Here is a 20768-nt window from a genome sequence, read left to right as displayed (position 1 = left end):
CAAGTTAAATTAACAACTCTGCTAATGTAAATAGAGTTTCGGGAATTATCAGGGTTAAATGATCAATGCATGCTTACATGTAAGGCAAAACTGAACATTGAACGGAAAGCTAAAAGATGGAAGTTCTTTTCTTTCTGGAGAAAATTAACATTTACCCTGAAATGTTATTATGAATTTGACCTTAAAAGATAGGAACTAGCTGATTTGTTTAACAGTCATTCTGTTTCTTTCCTGCAAGAGAAGCTCTAGGAAATATGAAATGTTTATTCATGAGCCTAAATTTATAACCAGAGAGCTGGTAACGTGATGGATGAGTAGGAAGGAAGGAAAAAATCCACCGACTTCTTTTGTTAATAAACCATTAAAAACGCAATAAGTCTCGACCTGACGGAAAAAGTTGCCATCCACATTAGCCCAAATGCCAACTATGAGAGGACAGAAACAACTCCTGCTCTTGCATCTTTAAAAACTCATCCACAGCAAGTACGTGCTGAGAAAATCTGCTCCAAGTAAGGCAAGTACATTCCATGGCCTTTTGATTAGTGCTGGTGGTAAATTTGTTGACTTAAGACTCTTTCTGCTCACCAAGAAACACCAAAATCCTGCTCTTTTTTGTGCATAAGGAAATTTTTTACATTTACAGGAACTAACATTTGATCAGTAGATGAAAGCAAAAGCTAAACGTGGGCTTTAAATAAAAAAAAAAGTCACTTTTACAAGTTGGCATTATAAAACCCACTTTAATACAGATTTCACTTGTAAATGCACAGTTTTTGCAGTTAAGATACTAAAAACCATTTCATGATGTCTAAATGGGATTTTTCTCTCATAAAGCTTTCAAAAAAAAATTAGAAAACATAGACAATTATATAAACAAAGCAAAACTGGCATAAGATAAATAAGCTTACAAGTGAGTGAGATAGTGCAGGCATTGAGCGATAATCGTGTAAAATTTGTGATAATTATTCACAGTTGACATCATTTGTCCTGTTTCCAGAACATTTTGTCTCCTGAAAGGTGGAACCGAGGCACCACGTGTTGATAGTCATCTGGTTTTTAGATTTCAGGTGCTTCCAAGCATTGTTACCACAACAACCTCAGGCTTGAGGACGCCAGGCAGATGTTTCAATTCTTCTTTGGGTGCTATCAGAGACAACAGAAGAAAAACACAGAGATCAATAACCTGAGCATTCAGACACGAGGAGACAGACGTGAGGTTACAGCCGATGGCTCGCAGTGATCCAGGGAGCAGAAACAGGGAAGCCTAATCTACAAAATCATTCACCTTGTCTTTATGAGCAGAGGCGGGATTCCAGGCAGTCTCTGATAATTGTGGGTCAAAGCCAGAGTAGCAAAAAAACAAACCAGAGAGAGGGTGACAAAATGTCTACCAATTAAAATTCACCAAATCCTAAGAGAGTTTTCCATGGTTACCCAACAGCCAGGTTCCTGATCCGAATACTCCGATAAGCATCACTCAACCTGGAGTCATATCCAATTAAAACTTTCACCCATGAGAGGGGCTTTTTTCCTGGGACCATATTTGTCTCCATTTAATTTCCATTTGCTACAGATGGCCAGCAGAAGGGATGCAGCTACATTATCTGAATGCAGAGAGGAGGAGGCGCAGGCAGTCGTGCAGGACACAGCTAAAGAAGATCGCAAAGGGGGTTTGGAAGAAATTTTAATTCTTTCCAAAGGGTCGTCTACCAGTAGTTGCTAATAAGAGGTGAATCATTCAAACCAGCACACCAAATCTCAGTTAATGCTGTTTTAATGCAACAGAATCTGAACCAGACTAGGTGTAACTGAATTTAATCAAGCTGTGGGATTTTAATGGTTTTATTGAACTGTGTTTTTCATTATATAAAACACACAGGGACTCACATTCATGACCCTCACGGGTCCGCTGAATAAAACAATCACAATGTCATCAAATGAGTTTGATAAAACATCCTGGCAGGGAAAGAAGAAAGGAAAGGGGCGCAATAAAACCCAACACCAGCGCCTACAGGATGGGGTGCGTATGTGTGGGGGGGGGAAGGAAAATATCTGGACAACGTCTGTGAAATCTGAGTGCAGCGGTGCGCAGCATGCACTCAGGTGAGAGAGAGGCTCAAACCAAGCAGTGAACCTCAAAGTGGATTCTGCGGTACTCATGATGAGCAGTCTGTTTGTCTGGCTCACAGATACGAGAAGAAATTTTTCACAGCAAATACATATGCAGCTAGTTAATCGAATGCATGGTTCGTTAACCAAAGATGTGTCTCTGCACAACGCAGAGTATTTGTTCTCACTTTAACTCGGAGAACATAAAGAAGAATTAATCCAAGAGATTTTTATGAGGAGAGCCATTTGTCTTTTTAGCTCTACGTGGCACTGCCTGCAGCAGAGTCAAGGAGTGATGGATCTGCCCTGGCGGCACAGAGAAGGGGTTTATCTGCTCAACTCTGGACTGTTATTACTCCTGGACTGACTCTGTAAATATTTCCAAAATATTTCCAACACTTCCTCTAGTGTGATTTGTCTTCATCTTGAGCCATCCTTCTTTAAAATTTCCTTACCACATGAGCATTAAAACGCCGGTGGCTCCCAGTATGTTTTCCTAAGACTCACTTCTTGTACCGATAAAGATTCATGCATGTTGATGTGTACCAAACAGAAAACCTCCCACATGTACTATCTCTTTAGAAGTAATGTAGTCCAGGTTTTCCCACCAGCAATATTTCTTTTATACCTTTGTGTGGGAATAGCTAAAGGCTTGATTTGCTTTTTGATGAAAAGTTTAACCTGTCCAACATGTCCGCAGTTAAAAATGAGAAAGTAATCTGAAATCAGACAGTCTGTGCACATCAGCTTGCCCTTTGCCAATCCAAAAAGTCTTTGTTATCAATCTCCTGAAAATTTCTCGATTTGAATCGGTCTGAAAAGTGAAGAGCTCATCAAAGCTGAGGTTTTGTATGGCCTCAGTTTAACTACAGATTTTGTAGGACAAAATGCCATACTTTTCCAAAAACGAATCCCTTTTATTGCAGGGATTTCTGCAATACTCAGTCTTTTATTACGGACCCTGCAAAAACCAGACCAAGAACACAAACTTGGACGGATGGATGGATGCCTTTCAGACAACGGAATAGGAAAGAATATCTGGATGGAAATTTTCAGGAATGGGATTGGGAAAAAAAAAGATTGAATGGATGGACCTTTAAGGTAATGGTAGTTGGGAGGAAAATGGCTGGTTGGGTGAGTCATTTAGAAAACGGGATTGGGGAAAAGAACCTTGGATAGATGGATGGATGGATAGAAGGACATTTAGAAAATGGATGGATAAAAAAGTCGGAAAGGATTGATTAACTCTTCAGAGAAAGGTGATTAGGGGGGAAAAAATCCTGGATGGGTTGTGGCAACCAATAATGTAATACCTGCTCATAACGCAATAACTTTGATCATATGTAATAAAGTCAATAACCTAATAACAATCTAAAATTTTTATCAATAATGCAATCTCATCAGATCCAGACTCTTAGAAAATGACATACTTGCAGCTGGTAGAGTTAAAACACTTAATTAGGTATGCAATTCTTGTAAATATTTTTTGTTAGTTTTTAAATAAAATTTTAAGCAATCATCATTGTATGTGTGTTATTGTTTTGTTTATTCTGAAAAAATATGGAAAGCGACTTTGGGATTTAAATCTGGTGGCCCTTCTGAGCTCTCTGGTGCCCCCTATATGCTGTACTAAACCACACGCTCTATACTAAATAAGCCCAGGAAAAAAAAAACATGTGGCAGCTAAAGAAACAGGATGGATATTGCACGCTTATGTAATCAGGAAACTTTAAATTATACATGCCTCTGCTTAATCATCCCATTCACACTTGGAGATCCCTTCCACAACCTTAATCTGATGGATTGCAAAAAATGCCTGTGATTGAGCCGATAGACAAACATTTTTATTGTAGTTTCTACTTAATGTATAACCTAAAAGTAAAAAAAACAAAAAAACATTCATGTTTAAATTGTAGGCATTGGATGAATTATTATTTACAATAAAGAGGGGGGCTTAAAGCTCGTCAAATACAGAAATATCAGGCAAACTGCAGTCAACTGTACTTCAGACTTACTTTCTCCTGCTGGCAGTTTTCTAGCTGGAACCCAGGAGAAACAGTTTCTGCTTTAGTCATGCTGGGAAATCTGGCAGAAGTTCAGATTCTCACTCCTATATTTAAACCCTGTTTTGACTAACAAACTGAGGTTCTTCCTGTTGTTTTGACTATTACTGATACTTACAGCAGCGTTCAGTGCCTGGTCAAGGTCTTTGATGATGTCAGCTGTGTCTTCCAGTCCCACTGAGAGACGGATCAGTGTGTCACTGATCCCAAGAATGGCCCTCTCGTTCGCTGGCACTGACGCATGGGTCATGATCGCCCTAAATCCAGACAGGAGACGGTGTAACTTCAACATGTGCTGAACACAAAAACAATTCTGATGTCCTGAAGGAAAGCAAAGCAGTCATTGCAAAAAAAAATAAAAAATCCTAAGGTAAGGGTTGTTTCTCTTTTTGAGCTATGCTGCCCTCTTGTGGAATTATTTCAAAATGCAGTTTATCTTGCAAAAAGAAATGTATAACATGTTTTAGAAAGCTCTATTAGGTGTACAGATAGTTGATACTTACGGATGTTCTGCTAAGCTTTCATAACCACCAAGGCTCTCTGCGACTGCAAACATCTGAAACCAAACAACAGACATGAAGGAAAGCAAAGAACAGCAGCAAATATTAAACCACGTAAGGATTTCTGTTTTTATAGGTTTTACTGATGTTACTGTCGTTTAAAGTCTTTTTTTTTTTGTTCTTCCATGTTTTAAAGGGTCATTTATTTAGCTTTTGTTTTTAATAAAATGCTTTATAAATAAAGTAGTAGTAGAGATTAATGAAGAAATACACAAATATTTAACCAGAAGCAGAAATTACACTTCACAGTAGGTTTGTTGAAATGTCATATGGACACAACATGCCTTTCTTTCTATCCATTTTTGTTTAAGCAAAATAATAATCAAATCAAGTCACAACGATAATTTAGTAATGATACGACGCTGCCTATGGTTGTTTTTGTCTAAACTGGGTCCATTCCCAGAAATTGCTACCTTGCAGACTGTGTAATGATGTGAATTTTCTCAATACCAACCACAACAACAAAAAAAAGACTTAAAACATATTATCTATAAATCACTTTAAGGTTGCTGAGGAAGGTGGTGGCGTGCTCAAGTTTCCCTTTGATATAGAAGGTGATCATCCCTGGACACCCGGTGCATTGTTTCTTCATCATCTCGTACTGTGGGTGGGAGGACAGGCCTGTGTGGACAGGAAAAAACATGAAAAACCAGTCGCAAACACCACCTAATCTCCCTACACAAAGCAACAGGGCTTGTTTTTCAGGCTTTTTATTCAGGATTGAGGCTTGAATAAAAACTCTAAAGTAGTGCAAGGAAGTATGTGAACTCTTGAGCTTTCAATACTTTTGCCTGAACAGCTCAAAAAAAAATCAGATAGACAACTCTGTTGAACAAATGAGAGAAATGTATTTTTTAGACAAGGTTCAGCAAAAAAATGGATACAAATTTATGTGTCAAAACCTATTCATGTCATTTTTTAAATTATATGTCTGATGTTTGTCCACATGAACCTGTTAACTTCAAGTTCTTTTCATTAAGAAAGTCTCAGAGCTACATTTCTTAGATTTAACTAATACTGCAATTATTTTTTTGATAATTTCCAAGACTAGAATACATTTTCCTTATTATAGACTACTTGTGTTTTGTCTTCTTATCATGCACGAATGTTTCAGATCATCAAACCCTTTGTCAGACAAAAATAATGTGGGAAAATGGAAATACAGTTTTCTAAATGATTTTATAAAACTAACAGCATTTCAGAAGAACAGCATCATATTTCATCAAAGCACTGTAGACAGTACCACTGTTAGGAAACACAATATGTACACTGAAAAAAGAAAGTGGAGCTCTAACTTAAAAATGATTGTGCTAATTAGCCACAAATAATTGTATAAAGTTTATCAAACCTACTCCATGTTTGTTTAGTTAACTTGACAATTAAATAAACTTCATAAATTAACACAATATATTTAAGTTGAATTACCTGTTTTTTCAGTTTAGTACATCCATGTTTTTAGTGCTATGTAAACAGCAGGGTTTCCCCCAATGTATTTTAAGCCTGGCGGGCCATCAGGCTTTACTTGTGCCCCCACCAGGCTAAGCATTGCTTATTTTTTTACGTCTCTTTAAAATGTTTGCATTTTTTAAGACTTTATAGTTGGTGTTCAGGTATTAATCTTCCAATCTATCAATAAGTGATATTTTCTAATTTCCTGTCAACTTTAAAAAATTTTAACTCAAAAACACGAGTTAAAAATTCGGCAATCATTCGCCGCTGGATGAATGATTGCCCTAGCACCCAACCACCGGGCTTAGCAAGTTTTCTGGGAGAAACCTTGAACAGAAATGTGAGAACAACTGAACACAGGAAAAGCATAAATGTATGATTCATTCAGGGATAAACGGATATGCTCCTTGAAAAGGGAAAGCTTGGCGTTGTGAATTTTTATCAAGTCTATAGTGGAATAAAACGGCAAAAGAAGAGAAAGGTCACAGATATACAGTACGCTGGCATGAACATCACAAGAAACTGGAGCCGAGAATGCTGATTATTTCATTTCACATGGTTAAAGGTTAACACAGTTTATATGTGAACATCAAAGAGTCCGCTTTTTATTATTATGAGCCAAACATATAAAGTTGAATTGCAACTTCCTGTACAAAAGCATTAAAGAAAACACATAAAAGTTCCATTACAGCAGATAAATTTGAAAAAAACCTTTTCGAATGAATTAACCTCACAAAAGTCTCCACTTTGACACTCTTCTAAATAGCTGTCTGTTCTTTACATTGTGGTTCTGTGCCAGTGTAGAGTAAATAGGATACATTCAACAGCTCTAGAAGGTTGGGAGGCATGTCTTAACAAATATTAGGTGTGACAAAGAATTCACCTGGGAAAATTACCCGTTCCACCCTGGCGTCTGCCTCCAGAAACCTGGCAGCAGCCATGGCGTTTTTAAAGTGCTGCTCCATGCGCAGGTGTAGCGTCTTCAGCCCTCGGTTACACAGGTAGCAGTCAAAGGGAGACGGCACGCCACCGATGGCTGGCCACAGGCAGAACATTAATCACAAAGGTTAGAAACAAATCTTCCCAAAAATTTTGATCAGGCAAACAGAACAAAGCCCTAACAATGGAAAGGTTTAGTTTGGTGAAGGACTTTGGCCTCAGACATTTGTGTTGGTTGCTTGCTGAATGGAAGCAGAACAGGTTCAAGTAGCCACTTCACCAGATACTAAGTAGGCAGAGAAGGACTTCGAAGAAAAAAGAAAATGAGCAGCTGACTAGCTTAGGTTAGCAAACCTGATACTTGATCATTTTGATCATTGTAATTTGGTAAAAAGACATATACTATAAGCAGACCAAGAATGTTTTTAGCACAATTTTTCTTAAAGTACCATTTTGGTTACATCTATACCAAACACTAATTATCTCCTCACCGTTTTGCAGAAACCTCAGTCGCTCATTCAGATCATCGTTGTTTAAAGACACCAGACCCATCACTACGTCACTGTGACCTGCCAAATAAACAGAAGCAACAGTTCATGTTAGAACGAAAAGTAAGACATCACGATGTGTTCCTGCAGTATTGATGTAGCCACATGGAGTTTAAATATTCATGTCTCGCGGTTTATTTCAGGGACTTTGAGTTTTCCCAAAATATCTTAATATCTTCGATCAAAATATGTGCATGCTTTTGTATTCTCCCTCCAGTTATTATTATTCAAACTACATAGAAGGGCTCTCACTCATTTTCTTGGTTCACATGCGACCCAAATAAAAAGTCTTGACATTTTAAAATAAAATGTCTGTTATTTTTTTCCATTATAAACTAAGTAGGATATTTTATATGCAAGACGTAGTCTCCCTCTCTATACAGTATATTGTAATGAAACAGTCACATCACTAGCTCCTCTCCTTCGTGTGTGTTTTGCTCTTCCTCTGCCTTGTTTGTTTTTTGTCAGTTTGCTTAGATAAATTGTAGGAATAGCCCTGACTTCCTGGGAATATTTACCTACAGTAGTGTGCTATCTTTCTCACCACGAGACATAGATATAGTCTTTCTTCACCCAGTGTATGGATACTCTCATTAAGAAAACTGAGACTTGGGAGTTATTTATTCTTTTTCTGCATTAAATGGTTTTTCCCTCTGCAACATTGCAATAATTAAAATCAGTTCCATCTTTTTGGTCTGAGTTTTGTTCTTTTTGGTCTGTTTTGACAAGCTGTTGACATTTATGGATAAACTACTCTTATAAAAACTCAAGGCTAAATGTGTTCTAAATGTTTTATTATTTTTTTACTTTAACAATTTTGACATTTTTAGAGTTTGATTGTCAGCTGGTCAAAAAACTTTACATTTTAAAAATGTTTTCTAACAGAGTACCAATAAAAAGCCTGAAAAGTATTTGTAACGCTCTCTTTGACAAAATTGAAATCATAACATTGCATATTCTCCAGAATGTTGGTCATTTGCCTTATCCAATATCTAACCCCACATCATAAAAAAACCAGTTTACAACAATTTGCAATAACTTCATGATTACATGAGGACTCTTATATAACCTACCATTCATGTATTTGGTGGCTGAGTACATACAGATATCAGCTCCTAAAGCCAAGGGGCGCTAAGGGTGCAGAAAACAAACACACAAGTTAATCATTAAATGAGTTTACACATGAGCAGGAATGTAATTGCAGGGAATCATTACTACCTGGAAATAAGAAGACATGAAGGTATTGTCAACAACCACTACAATCTCTTTGCTGTGCTCGTGCACCAAGTCAGAGCAGGCCTTGATGTCAACCACCTTCATCATGGGGTTGGTTGGAGTCTCGATCCACACCAGCTACACCAGCAGAGACAAGAACAGGTATTAGTGAAGCACATAGTCAGGTGAAATAAATATGAGGTTTAAGTAAATGGTGATTACACAAAGTGCTGACTCACAATGACTGCTCTGAGTTAGCAGACAAAATGGCATTCCCTCCAAAACAGGACAAACAATTGTGACAAAAACAAGAATAGCAAGTTCTTCCCTTCCCTTGACCTACTTTAGTGTTGGGCTTCAGAGCAGCTTTCAGCAACTCTGGCTTCGTACAGTCAGCAAAAGTTGTTTCCAGACCAAATCCAGCTGCGACTCTTTGGAAGTATCGGTTGGTACCTTTACAATAAACAAGTAAACCACCGAACCGTTCAGATTGTTCAAAAAATTAAATAAAAAATTTAAAAAAGCAAATCATTTGTATTATGGCAGACAATTATAAGAGTAGATGAATATCCAAAAGCTGAATCTCACCTCCGTACACATCGTCCATGCAGATGATCCCATCTCCTTTCTTCAGCATGTGGGTAATGGTCACAGTGGCTGCCAGTCCTGAGGCAAAAGCAAGGCCTGTAGAGGAGGAGCAAAGATAGTTATTTCATCTAGGGGGAGAATTAACATAGGAAACTCTCAGGGTTTTAAGTAGTCAGTTATCATATCATATCCTTATAGTAAACTAAAGTATTTAAAGTTAAGTCTGAAAATTGCTAGCATTAGCAGTCAATCGATTTTTACAGTTTCAAATCCTTTTAATGAGATGTCAGGGAAATGACCAGAGTTTTTTTCAGCTGCTGGGAGCAAAGAACAGTATAGTGCTACCCTTCCCCCACCTGTTGCTGGACTCTGCCAGTCAGGCAGCTAAAAGAAGGCTACTACAGTTTCTTGCATAAAAGAAAGACGAATTCTGTTGTTTGGAAATATTTCTACATAGTATTAAGCAATTAAAACCACATATGTTTGACCGTTTTTGTGTAAATACCCTGACACCAAGGCAGATTTACTCATGGTTACTATACCATGAGTATAGTAACCATGAGTATAGTAACCATGAGTATAGTAACCTCAAAGAATTGAGATTACTATACCTCAATTCTCAAAGAATTGACCTTAATACCATAATTATGTTTTTAAAAATCACAAAAATCTTCCATCATGATGTTCCTACGGTTTAATGTTCGATCAATGAGACACCATAAAAAGTACCAAAGTGAGCAACAGCATTGCAGTAAAGCAGATTTTATGGCTGCTTATACCAACAACTATACATTAAGCGATTTTAAAGCAACCAATAAAAACACAAAAAGCTCAGAGTTAAACCTTTCCCGCTCGCAATGGTCCGGGTCTGACCAATCAATGGAGAATGAAACTCCAACTTCAAAAAAAACTTTTATTTTTATGTTTAGAAATTCACATCTGTTTCACATCAAGTTCTCCATAAAAATTGCCACTTAAAATACAGAATAATGTGCTTTTGCTTATTTAAAATGATAGAAAACAGCTGGTTGATATCCAATTTTATTAGATTTTTACCTCCGCCTTTAGCTATGAAGTTGGCAAAGTTGCGAAATATGCAAGTCTACATAATCAAAAGCAATTTCTTCACTGTATCCTCCTTATCTTTAACCAGATAAAGATAAGAATGAGGTAGATACTTTTCTTAGGCCTACAAGGAAGACTAATTCAGTTGTTTGAAAATAGCTTAGGATGTGAAAATCCCCAACAGTTATGGTGTTTTAAGACATCAGATAAAACTATAAGCTTTCCATATGGTCAGAATGTTCTGAATCTGTTCTGTGATTTCACTGCTTACAGTGTTTTGCTCCATCCAGCGCTGCCACAGCCTTTTCCAGACAGTTTCTGGTAGGGTTTCCACTCCGACTGTACTCAAAGCCCTGGGAAGAAAAGAACAAGTTCACTCGGAATTTTAGTGAACATGATTACCTAAAGCTTACACTTCCAGCCCACAGGCTTGTATTTCATCCAGTGTTTCTGCAGAAGCTGGGAAAAATACATAGTTAATGGAAGGAACTACAACAGAAGTTGTAGTTCTGAAGTTATGCAGTTAAATCTGAATATTTCAAACATATTTAGGACAATGGAAAATCAATCAGTGGATGACGGTTCTGTTTACGAAGTTTTATTTGTACTGACTACTATCTTTGAGCTTTTCATTTAATTTATTGAATGAGTGGTGTGACTTTCATGCAATGAAAAACTAAAACGTAAATATTACATTGTATTTTCCCGTTTCCTGGACAAAAATGTAATGAGGCAACCTTTCTAGTGTTTTATATTTTCTGCAGCTGTTATTTTGATGTCATGTAAGTAACACAAGGTTTGTGTAGTTCACTGTGAGTGAGAAATACACCTCATCGACTTTATCTACAGCATACTGTATGAACTGCTCTATAAGGCTTTGTTTGGTTTGCACAAATCATTTACCATTTCAAAGTTCACAGGTTATTTTAGGAATTGAATAAAGATTCAGGAAACTTGTAGCTAATTTTGATTAACAGAAAGAAAATATTATATGCAGATTGGTGAGATAATATTTTGTAAAAGAGCTTAAAAAAAACATAAAAAAGTAAATAAAAAGAAAAAAAGGTGAACCTTTAGTTGGACTTGCATACTAAATGAGAAGGTGTTTTTATCTGAACATAACTAAGAGTTAACTATAAATTTATTAATCTCTGCTTACAACATGTTGTTTTAAGTTCAGTTTTCTCTATTGCACCAGCAAAATGCTTACTTGCAACACGAAAAACAAGTTTACAAATAACCAGCCATAAATCATTGACAGTAAATCGTTAGCTTGTAAATGTATGAATCTTTCCTGGAAAGGGGAAGCTTAGTAATGAGAACACTGAAGTACTTTTCCATTTTAGCCTTGATTAACAGATTTTACATTTTTGGGCATTTTGTTTTAACAATACATAGCAAGTAGTAAGAAAGGATTGGAACAAGTTAAATCATTAAACAAGTTGTTGCACAGGTAGTGCATAAAGACTGTCTTTTCAGTTAACTCTTAATCTGTAGGAGCATTTCAGTAATTTAGAATATTAGCAAAAATCTATAAAGAGGCTTCTGCTCACCGAGCTGTTGGAAACTTCAGTGGAAGGAAACCTGCGGTAGAAAAAGTTGCATATTCCAGAGTTTGGTGGAGGTCTATGCTTCTTTCTTTACGTAAAGCTTTAAGGCATTGAATTTTAAATAGGGTTGAAGCCATTTCAAAGCTTCAACCCTTTGAAATGGTAGAAGCCAATTCAAAAGCTTCATCTTAGCCTGCATTATTTATTCCAACAGCAATTTTGATGTGTATCTGGGATCATCATAGAGTTGTAACACCCAATTGTATCCAAGCTTTACCCATTTGATTGAGGTGGGGTTGAAGAATTTCTAGCCAGTCTTCTTCTATTATTATTTGTTTGATGCATAAGTATCACTGGTAACAAAAAAGACCATCAGTATAAAGCTGCCATTACCATGTTTTTTGCATGATTGTATTTGGCTTCTCTGTGAAGGTAGCCAAATAACCTTATAAACAGGAGTTAGTTTTGAAGCAGGCGGTTCTTTCTGGTTCGCTCTCTTAGCTTCTTGTTGATGGCAAACTTGTCTGGGATCTGAATTTTGGCTTTGCAATAGATATAAGCCACATCACAAAATTTACTAAAATGAGCGCTTAAAACATCGCATTGTGTAAGAAATCTGAATAATATAATAGTTTCACTTTCTAAATTTAACCACTGTGAAATATATGAAATGTTGAATTACATTCATTTTTTTAGATGCGTCTACATTTCTCTAGCTCTTTAAAAGCATATTATAGGACAATAAATCAATGACCAATCAAATGAGACTCCATGCAAGACTCATATTGTACTATTACTGAAGTCGTACACAAACAGATAGATCTATTTTTAGCTTATTTTGCTATAGGTATCTCCTATGCGTATATATTACCGCCGCCCCCTCTCTTCCTCCCCCAGCCTTAAACAACCGAGTCTTATCCGGCTACTTACAGCGTGGTTCCCCGGTGAGTGCTGTTTGAAGGTGGTAGAGAGGGAAATCGGCGGTACTACAGCCATCGATGACCACTGCTCCGGCTCCTGGCCGATGTGTATGGCATCTGTGGCGAAAGATTTAAAACCCGTGCGGAAGCCAGCGAACAAATCGCCAGCCTCCTGTTTATTTGACTGGGCCATAACCGTGAGCTTCTCTGATTCACCCGGACACACTGTACTCAGGAAGAGTGCGCATTACCGTTTAACGGTAAAAGGGAAATACTATTTTATGGGGCTGTTTCAGAAGCTCGTCTTTTCCAGCCAATCAGCGCTCATCGTCATGCAGAGCGAGGCGCTTGATTGGCTGCAGTGCTGGGGGCGTCCGGCGTCTGTTACGACACCACGTTGTTTGCGTTCCTGTCTGTCCTGCCGCTGTGATGCAACAAATCTTGATTTTGAATCAGGTTAAGAGTTTAGTTGTCTCTTGTGAATAACGAGTTCATTTGATGTTGGTTATGTGATTTTACAGCTATATCATCTCCAGAAAATATTTCAGACCGTAAAAAGGCAGGTTCTTGAAGGAGTAAAGTCACGCCACACCAACAAATCCAAGAAGTTTGTAAATCTTTACGCATGTTTGACCATAAATTACCATATTTGGACTATTTGTAAGCCACTACCATAGCAGCTATTGGGGTTGCTGAATAAATACCCAGAATTTGGTGGATTGTTCCTTTTTAAGCTAGGGAAAGAGACAGTAACTCGAACTGCACTTCCCCGTTTGAGCCACAGGGGGTAGACGTGCACCGTATTGACTTTCAATGATAACAGAAGTTAGATTAGCTGGATTTGTTTTGAAACCTAGCAGGAGTGATATTTAAGCGCAGTGTCCTGCGAAAGTGTTCATACTGCGTACATTTATGTTTCCACTTTTTTATGTTATGAGCCCTGGCACCAATTTATTTTGTTGCGTTTTAATATAATATACCAACAAAACATACTGAGCCATAAGAAAGTGACAGAATGTTTCTAAAACAAATTATCTAGCAGTTGCATTTAACTATCCTTTTGCTAAAATATTTTATTGTTGAAATTTGACAAATTAAAGTTCTGTTACTTTTCAGTTTATTTACATCTGAATTCTGAACAAGTTAATTATTTTCTTTCTGTAATTTTGAGGTGTGGACTATCTGTTAGATAAAACAAGTGAATGTTTTACTTTAAGAACTGGTCATTGTTACTGCTTTTAAAAAATTGGGATTTTTTTTTCTTTTTGAAGCAAAGGCCAAAAATAGATGCCACCTAGATTTAACTGATTTAACTAGACAAATCTATGCAAATGTGCATTCTGGTGGATAATTTCTGCATGTAGGCAATTATTTCTCAACTGGCAACAAGTTGCTTGAACCTAACAGATGCAGGGAATTGCATTTCCATTTGGTTGGGGAAAAGACGGTAGCCTGTTTAAGAATGGTCAGATTATTGGCATGCATCGTCTGCATCGAAGGAGATGGCAGAATGGGTTAAAAACTGCCTAAAGATTTTTTTAGAAACTGGAGAAAAAATGGGGAACCATTGCCTTCAAAGAACAAATGTAGTCAGATTACTACATTTGGGCAGATGAAATTGGAGAAAGAAAAACACTGTAACAAAATGCAGAATGAACTACATTTAGGTGACTGGATTCTGAAAATGCAGCTTCTTGCTGTGAAAAGAAATGTGTCTGGAAAGAATATGTGATCTAATTGGACCGCTGGATCATATCCATAACACTACCTTAATTTTTAAATTTACAGTTGCATTGTGGGATGTTAATTGGTAGGCAGCAAATGTTTGAATTCATAGCTCTGTTTAATAGTGAAAGTAAGATCAAATGCACACACACATTGTAAAGCGGACTCGAGGGATTGGGACTGAACAGCTGTGAAGCCATAAGAAAGCAACAAATCAGAGAGGCTAACTGGAGAAAAAGACTTCAGTTTGCAGGGAAGCATAAAGATTGGACTCTGGGGCAATGGAAGACAACCATATGGTCTGTTGAGTCCAGATTTACCCTCTTCCAGAGTAATGGTGTATCGGGGTAAGAAAGAAGGCGCATGAAGTGATGCACGCATCATACCTAGTGTCTACTGCAGAAGCCTGTGGGGGCAGTACTATGATCTGAGATTGCTGCAGTTAGTCAGGTCTAGGTTCAGCAACATCATGATCCCAAAGAATGAGGTCAGCTGACTATCTGAATACACTGAATGACCAGTTTATCCCATCAATGGATTTAAATTTCTTGTTGGTGTCCATATTCCTGTATGATAATGCTAGGATTCATTGCGCTCAAATTGAAAGAGGGTTTGAGGGAGATACCATTTCCATTCACACAATGAAATATTAGAGTGACCTTTTTTGGTGATGGCTTTTTTATTTTGGCCAAGCAGTGAACAAAACATTGTGTTCCATGTGAAATAACTCACTAGCCTCTGTTGTTTGTCTAAAAATGTAATAAATAAATTAAAATTAATACACATAGGCAACATAGACTAGCCTCAATATAGTTTTTTCCTGGTGTTAGTTTCAACTCTTGTGTGTTTGATACCACGACCTGTTTCTTAGTCACCACCTCCTAATGTGAACAGATGACCTATAGAATTTTCAAAAACCTATGTCCATTTGAAGTCAAGAATAGCTAAGGTTCGAGTCAAGTTCAACGTTTTTTGGGATTCACTTAGTCAAGCCTAAAGTCACCAAATTTGTGACTTGAGTCTGACTGGAGTCCATGTCATGTAATTCTAGTCAAAAAAATTTTTTTGTGTCTCAATTATTACCGATATTTTTTATTTGTTGTTTTGATTGGATTTCATTGGTCATACAATTTCAGTTCTGATTAAATGCAAATGGGTTGAACGAATATTTTTTTTCTCCAAAATACAGTAGCCCACATTGGAAATATTGTACTATTTCATTTGTTTTTTATTTTTGTATTTTTATTTGCAAAGAGCCATAAACAGTGAGGGAGTGAGGAATTAATCAACTACAATAAAGGGGGAAAATGTAAATGAATTCGTGCAGTTTAAGATGATGGCTGTTAATGGGAAAAATAGAAAAGAAAGTGCAGTTAATATTTTTAAAAAAAACCTCCTTCTCATTATCTGTGAAGGGAAATATGCTAATGTAGATTACCGGTAGTCATATCTCCTTCATAAACAAAGCAAAGATGTTCCTGATATTAGAAATTTTGCTTTTTTGTCATTTTCAAGACAATATAAATAATACAAAAATGCAACAAAGCGATGATTTGTGTCAGTAGTAAAACACACAGTATAAAATACAGTATTTCTTTTAAATCCGAGTTACAGGAACAGTAACCTGAGATAATAACCGCGAGTAACCTTTTCTGAAGTCTCGCGATAGTTGAAAGCGGAATCTTTCGTACTAGTGAGACGCTTCTGTGTTGAGCAGCAACGACAGTTTAGGACGGCGGGAGGGGAGGGAGCAGTTTGTTTTGACAATAAGCCCGTAAACAAAAGCTACCGCTACTTCTTTCTTCAAAAAAAAGTGGCGTTTTTGCGTCTTTGGTGGACAGGTATTCGTTGAATTAAATGTTGTACAATTTCCAGCGTTTGCGTAAGGAGCTCCAGCCGGCGAATCGCATCAATTCGCCCGGAGGGTCATCGTCAGCGGCGACACCCTCTGCTCCGTCAGCCTGAACCGTTTAGAAAATGACCGGAGAGAAGCTCCGCTCCCTGCGTAAGGACCAGAGGCCGAGCAAGGACGAGGATCTGCTGGAACCGGAGGAGGAAGCTGCCACCAGGACCTTCGCTGTCCCCAAGGCGAATAACAAGAGCAGGGCGAGTAAAATATTCAGCAACCACAAGTTAATCAAGTCACCGTCCACACAGTCGCAGAATAATGGCAACACCAATAACACTCTGGCAGCATCGGATGTTATTGATGACAACAACAAAAACCCGATCATCAAACCGGGACTGGACTTTCCGGTGCACGAGTGTGTCTTTAAAGGAGATGTCCGACGGCTGTCCTCGCTCATCCGGACACAGAATATTGCCCAGAAGGACGTCCATGGTGAGCATACTTACTGCTTAAATTGTTAGATTAATAAAAACACCCGAAGCAAACATTTTCTGGGTTTATTTGTGCTAATGTGCCATCAGTTTTCATCAGCAGTAAAAGTAGGCGAGGCTTCTATCACGCAAGGCCTGAGTAACTCCTGACAGATCACTACTTTTAATCCAGTTCTCTGGTATAACCTAAAAACGCACCAATTAGTCAGGCAGAGATTGGAATCAGGCGATTTTGTTTTTTCAATGTTACACAAACTCTGAAAGATCTGCTTGATTCCCCAATATATGCATCACAACTAACAATTGCAACCACAGTATGTGCACTGATGCACTCTAGTTTGAAGAGCATACATTATCATTATTACAACATTCTTTTTTAAAGCAATTTCTATTCCTGAAATCAAAAGTTAGGTAGTAAAGCAATAAAGAAAAATGGTGAGAACACAGTTGAAAGTTGCTAAAGAATGAAAAAAGACACATCTTGACTGGAATTGAAGAAACAAAAATTCAGGCAACATTCCTGTAGAAACCATAATTTCTGCTCTCTTTCTGAATTCAATGTTCATAACATACATGGATGTCGGCGCTCTCATCTTGCTCAATAACAGTTTCACTAGAATGGCCTAAAGTGTAAAAGTATATCAGCGGTTATTGGAAGCAGCAGGAATTCTCAACATCAGCATATGTTTTGTTCAGCTGAGGGTTTAACTGGATTGGATTAACATAACTATTAAAACATCAACATTGTTGGCCACTCCAGTTAAGCACAGTTTTCCCTGAAAAGTTACTTCATGCTAATGCTACTCATGTGGTGGTTGGGAGAAAAGTTAAAATCAGTCAGCAGCTGTAGTCCAACATCCACACACAGAGAAAAGATAAGTTGAAGTTGTAGGTCATTATCATAGTCAACCGTGCAGGGAGGGATTCATTTACTAGCACGATCCACAGACATCTGCAGATATTTTGTTCTAGTTGAGAACCCATTAAAACAGCAGTCAAATGGAGCATTTTCTCAACTGAGAAACCTTATGCTGACCAACATGCTTACCAATCTATTTTATCATTGACTCCCTAACCCATCTATTATAGCCTTTACAGTAATCTATTTGATATTTCTTTTTAAAAAATGTATTTGTTTCTTCTTTATTTTTAAGAAAACTATGCGTTCTCCATTAGATGTTTCAGTAGTGGTTTGTTTTCACAGCTGTGTTCATTTGTAGCCTTTTTAATCTTGTTGCAATTTGATTTAATTTAGTCTTTGCAAAGCATTTGTAATTTTTATCTGATCATTATAAATAGAAATAGTTTCTACCTCATCATCCATGTGTAATAAAATAACTATTTTTTGGTAGGAGTGACTTCAAATGCTCAGAAAAATGTGTTTTAAAATTATGTATGCTTTGAAAACAATGGTAAGTCTTGTTATAATTTATTTCTTATAATTTCAAGATTTCTTTTTACCTCTAACGTGTGGTACTACCACTTTACTAAAATTTAGAAGTTAGGGAAATATGTTTCAAATATTTTTTTTGTAATTTTGTAATTCCTTTATTTCTGTTGGGTTCAAAGCTAGCACCTCTGTCAAAGATCCTTTAGTACATTCTTTCTTTGTTATATGTAGTGTTTTTGGAAAAAAATGGAAATCATGGAAATTGGTGTAGGTAAGTCAGGCCTGAAGAAAACTGCATATCATTCCCCTAAAAGCAGGATCAGTCCATCTTTCACATAAACTAGGTCCTTCTTGTTGTCACGAAAGAAGTTGTGTAAGAGGTTTTCCATTTCAGACAGTAGCTTATCGTATCACCCCTGAGCAGTGAAATTGACAAGTTACCAGCAATACTTATAGAACCCTTATTTTAATTCAGCCTATATTCAAGTTTATAGATGATACGTACAGTATATTAAGGTGCGTTTTACAAAACTTTGGGAACCACCAGCTTGTTGCAGTTATTCTTTGGGGCAAACTCTGCTCAGATAACGGAATAGTTTCCACATAAAACCCCTTCTGCCCCAAACTGGACTGACAGCAGGACAAGATTGTCTTGTTCTGGCTCACATACCAACTTAGAATCTGGCCCCTACTTGTACCAAATGTCAACATAGGAATGTGCTCTCACATTGCCTAATTCAACAGGGTGTCAGACAGAAAGGCGTTGTTGTGGAACCTGAACCTGTACTTGTCAAAAACTTTTCCTCTGTGTCGTAGGTCGGTCTGGTTTGGCTGCTTTTTGAATGCTTATCTCCAGAGTAGTTCAGCTTCTGACAGATAACAGAAAAAAACCCAATAAATTACAGTTATGTAATGCCAAATTTAAATACAAGAATCAAACAAAAAAACATTTATTTACTTACACAAAGAGCACTTACTGACTGTAGAAGACGGTTAGAAAATGATTCTTGAAGTTTAAATCGCTGTCTGTTGTAACAGTGTCCAACCGTCCCTTTGCCAATTCTCTACCATTTCACATCTAACCACTGGCATTTTGTCCTTTCCTACCTCCATTTTATACGTTTTAAAAAGAACTCTTTCATAATCATTTACTAATTTACTTGTTGGAAATATTTTTATGAACCATTGAATTAAAGCTCAAATTTTCCTAGGGTAAAATGTAGTTTTATTGTAAATGGTCCTCTGATATTTTGTATAATCCTTTATTCACATTTATTTTGGCTCTGGTTTCTGCTTTGATGAGCCAGCTTATAAAATATGACTGAAAATATGGCTAAGACTATGATCCCTGAATAAACCAAAATAATAGCTGTGCTTGAAGATATTGTTTGCTTGAGAAGTAAAATAACATGTAGTTACAGCAAACTATGTAAGTAGAATATAGAAAATTATTTAAAAATAGTTGGGGTAAAAGTGGGATTGGAATAGACAGATTTGCTGTGGGTAGTATTCCTGTTTCAGCTAGCTGAGCAGCAGTGGGAAGCAATGTGTGGGGGAGGGGCATCACAGTGCTACTCTGCACTTTCATTGGCATCTCAGTCAAAGAAGTTCAACCGTATGAATAGTATGAAAATAACTTTTAGAACCTCAGTAGCTTGATACTGATAAGTAGCCAGTGCATGATGTTGCTTGTAGAGATTCATTACACTAATAGCTAAATTCATTATATCCACTGTTAAATTTTCTAGAATGGATCCTTTTAAAAAGTTATAATTGATTTGGAAGTGTATCCTATCTTAATGTGACCGACCTTAAAATCTCTAAAAACCCTATCAGCAAGATCACACCCATGTGCTGTAAGAAACAGTTTTATGGCTGCCAGTAAAAAGGGAGATAAGTATCTAGTGGGCATATAACACCTGTTCCTATGTAAAATACTCACACCTCTAATCATTTACCACAGCATCATGTCAGAGTTGTAGCTTGTATTTTACACCATATCAGAGCGTACATCTTTTGAAGGCACTCCTTACAGTGAATGCCTGTTCTCATCATGTCTTTTGCAGTAGAATCCTCTAAGGAGCTGACTGGGCAGTTTGGCTTCCTTTGAGGCATGTTTCTTCTTGGGAAGAAACATGCTTTTTTTCCCACACACCTGTGAAAAGTAATTTTTTGGGATCATATATATAATGTTGCTCTTGCCATGAAGTGATTATATTTAGCTATGTGAAGTGATTATATTTAGCTATGTCACCACCAGTTAGTTTGTGGTGCAGTTGGTTGTTTGCTGCTGAAAAAGGCTGTCAG

The 20768-nt window shown here is 37.2% G+C and overlaps 2 protein-coding genes across 3 annotated transcripts in view; one reads left to right on the top strand and one right to left on the bottom strand.

The window, feature by feature from the left end:
* Positions 1 to 711: 711 nt before the first annotated feature.
* cth (cystathionase (cystathionine gamma-lyase)) lies at positions 712 to 13282 on the bottom strand. Of its 2 annotated transcripts, none has more exons than XM_028027928.1 (12): positions 13017 to 13281; positions 10808 to 10889; positions 9472 to 9567; positions 9227 to 9336; positions 8887 to 9021; positions 8742 to 8799; positions 7612 to 7689; positions 7065 to 7217; positions 5232 to 5353; positions 4676 to 4728; positions 4291 to 4429; positions 712 to 1143 (listed from the first exon to the last, which is right to left on the bottom strand). In XM_028027928.1, the coding sequence occupies exons 1-12, from the start codon at positions 13197 to 13199 to the stop codon at positions 1126 to 1128; spliced, it is 1227 nt and encodes a 408-aa protein (XP_027883729.1). In that variant the 5' UTR covers positions 13200 to 13281; the 3' UTR covers positions 712 to 1125. The 2 variants fall into 2 exon arrangements, with proteins under 2 accessions (XP_027883729.1, XP_027883728.1); XM_028027927.1 differs by lacking the exon at positions 712 to 1143 and adding an exon at positions 1198 to 1330 and having other exon boundaries at positions 13017 to 13282.
* A 3141-nt stretch (positions 13283 to 16423) lies between these two features.
* LOC114151162 (ankyrin repeat domain-containing protein 13C) overlaps positions 16424 to 20768 on the top strand; it is a 31401-nt gene continuing 27056 nt past the window's right edge. The window contains exons 1-2 of the mRNA XM_028028186.1: positions 16424 to 16505; positions 16607 to 17072. Coding sequence (XP_027883987.1) covers positions 16709 to 17072 — 364 coding nt within the window. The 5' untranslated portion in view covers positions 16424 to 16505; positions 16607 to 16708. The remainder of the gene's footprint in view (positions 16506 to 16606; positions 17073 to 20768) is intronic.

This window comes from Xiphophorus couchianus, chromosome 9 (genome assembly GCF_001444195.1).
Source record: "Xiphophorus couchianus chromosome 9, X_couchianus-1.0, whole genome shotgun sequence".
NCBI lineage: Eukaryota > Metazoa > Chordata > Actinopteri > Cyprinodontiformes > Poeciliidae > Xiphophorus > Xiphophorus couchianus.
The sequence above is the reverse complement of the archived record's forward strand: the minus strand, read 5'-3'. Positions and strand labels throughout refer to the sequence as shown.

Bases quoted from the DNA above. Each gene is read 5' to 3' on its own strand.
- cth (XM_028027927.1), bottom strand. From the start codon at position 13,199: ATGGCCCAGTCAAATAAACAGGAGGCTGGCGATTTGTTCGCTGGCTTC. The intron at 9,568-10,807 runs GTAAGCAGTGAA...CCTCCTCTACAG, and splicing joins GCTGGATGGAGCAAAACACT to GCCTTGCTTTTGCCTCAGGA. The intron at 4,729-5,231 runs GTGATTTATAGA...GTTTGGTTTCAG, and splicing joins CCTTCCTCAGCAACCTTAAA to ATGTTTGCAGTCGCAGAGAG.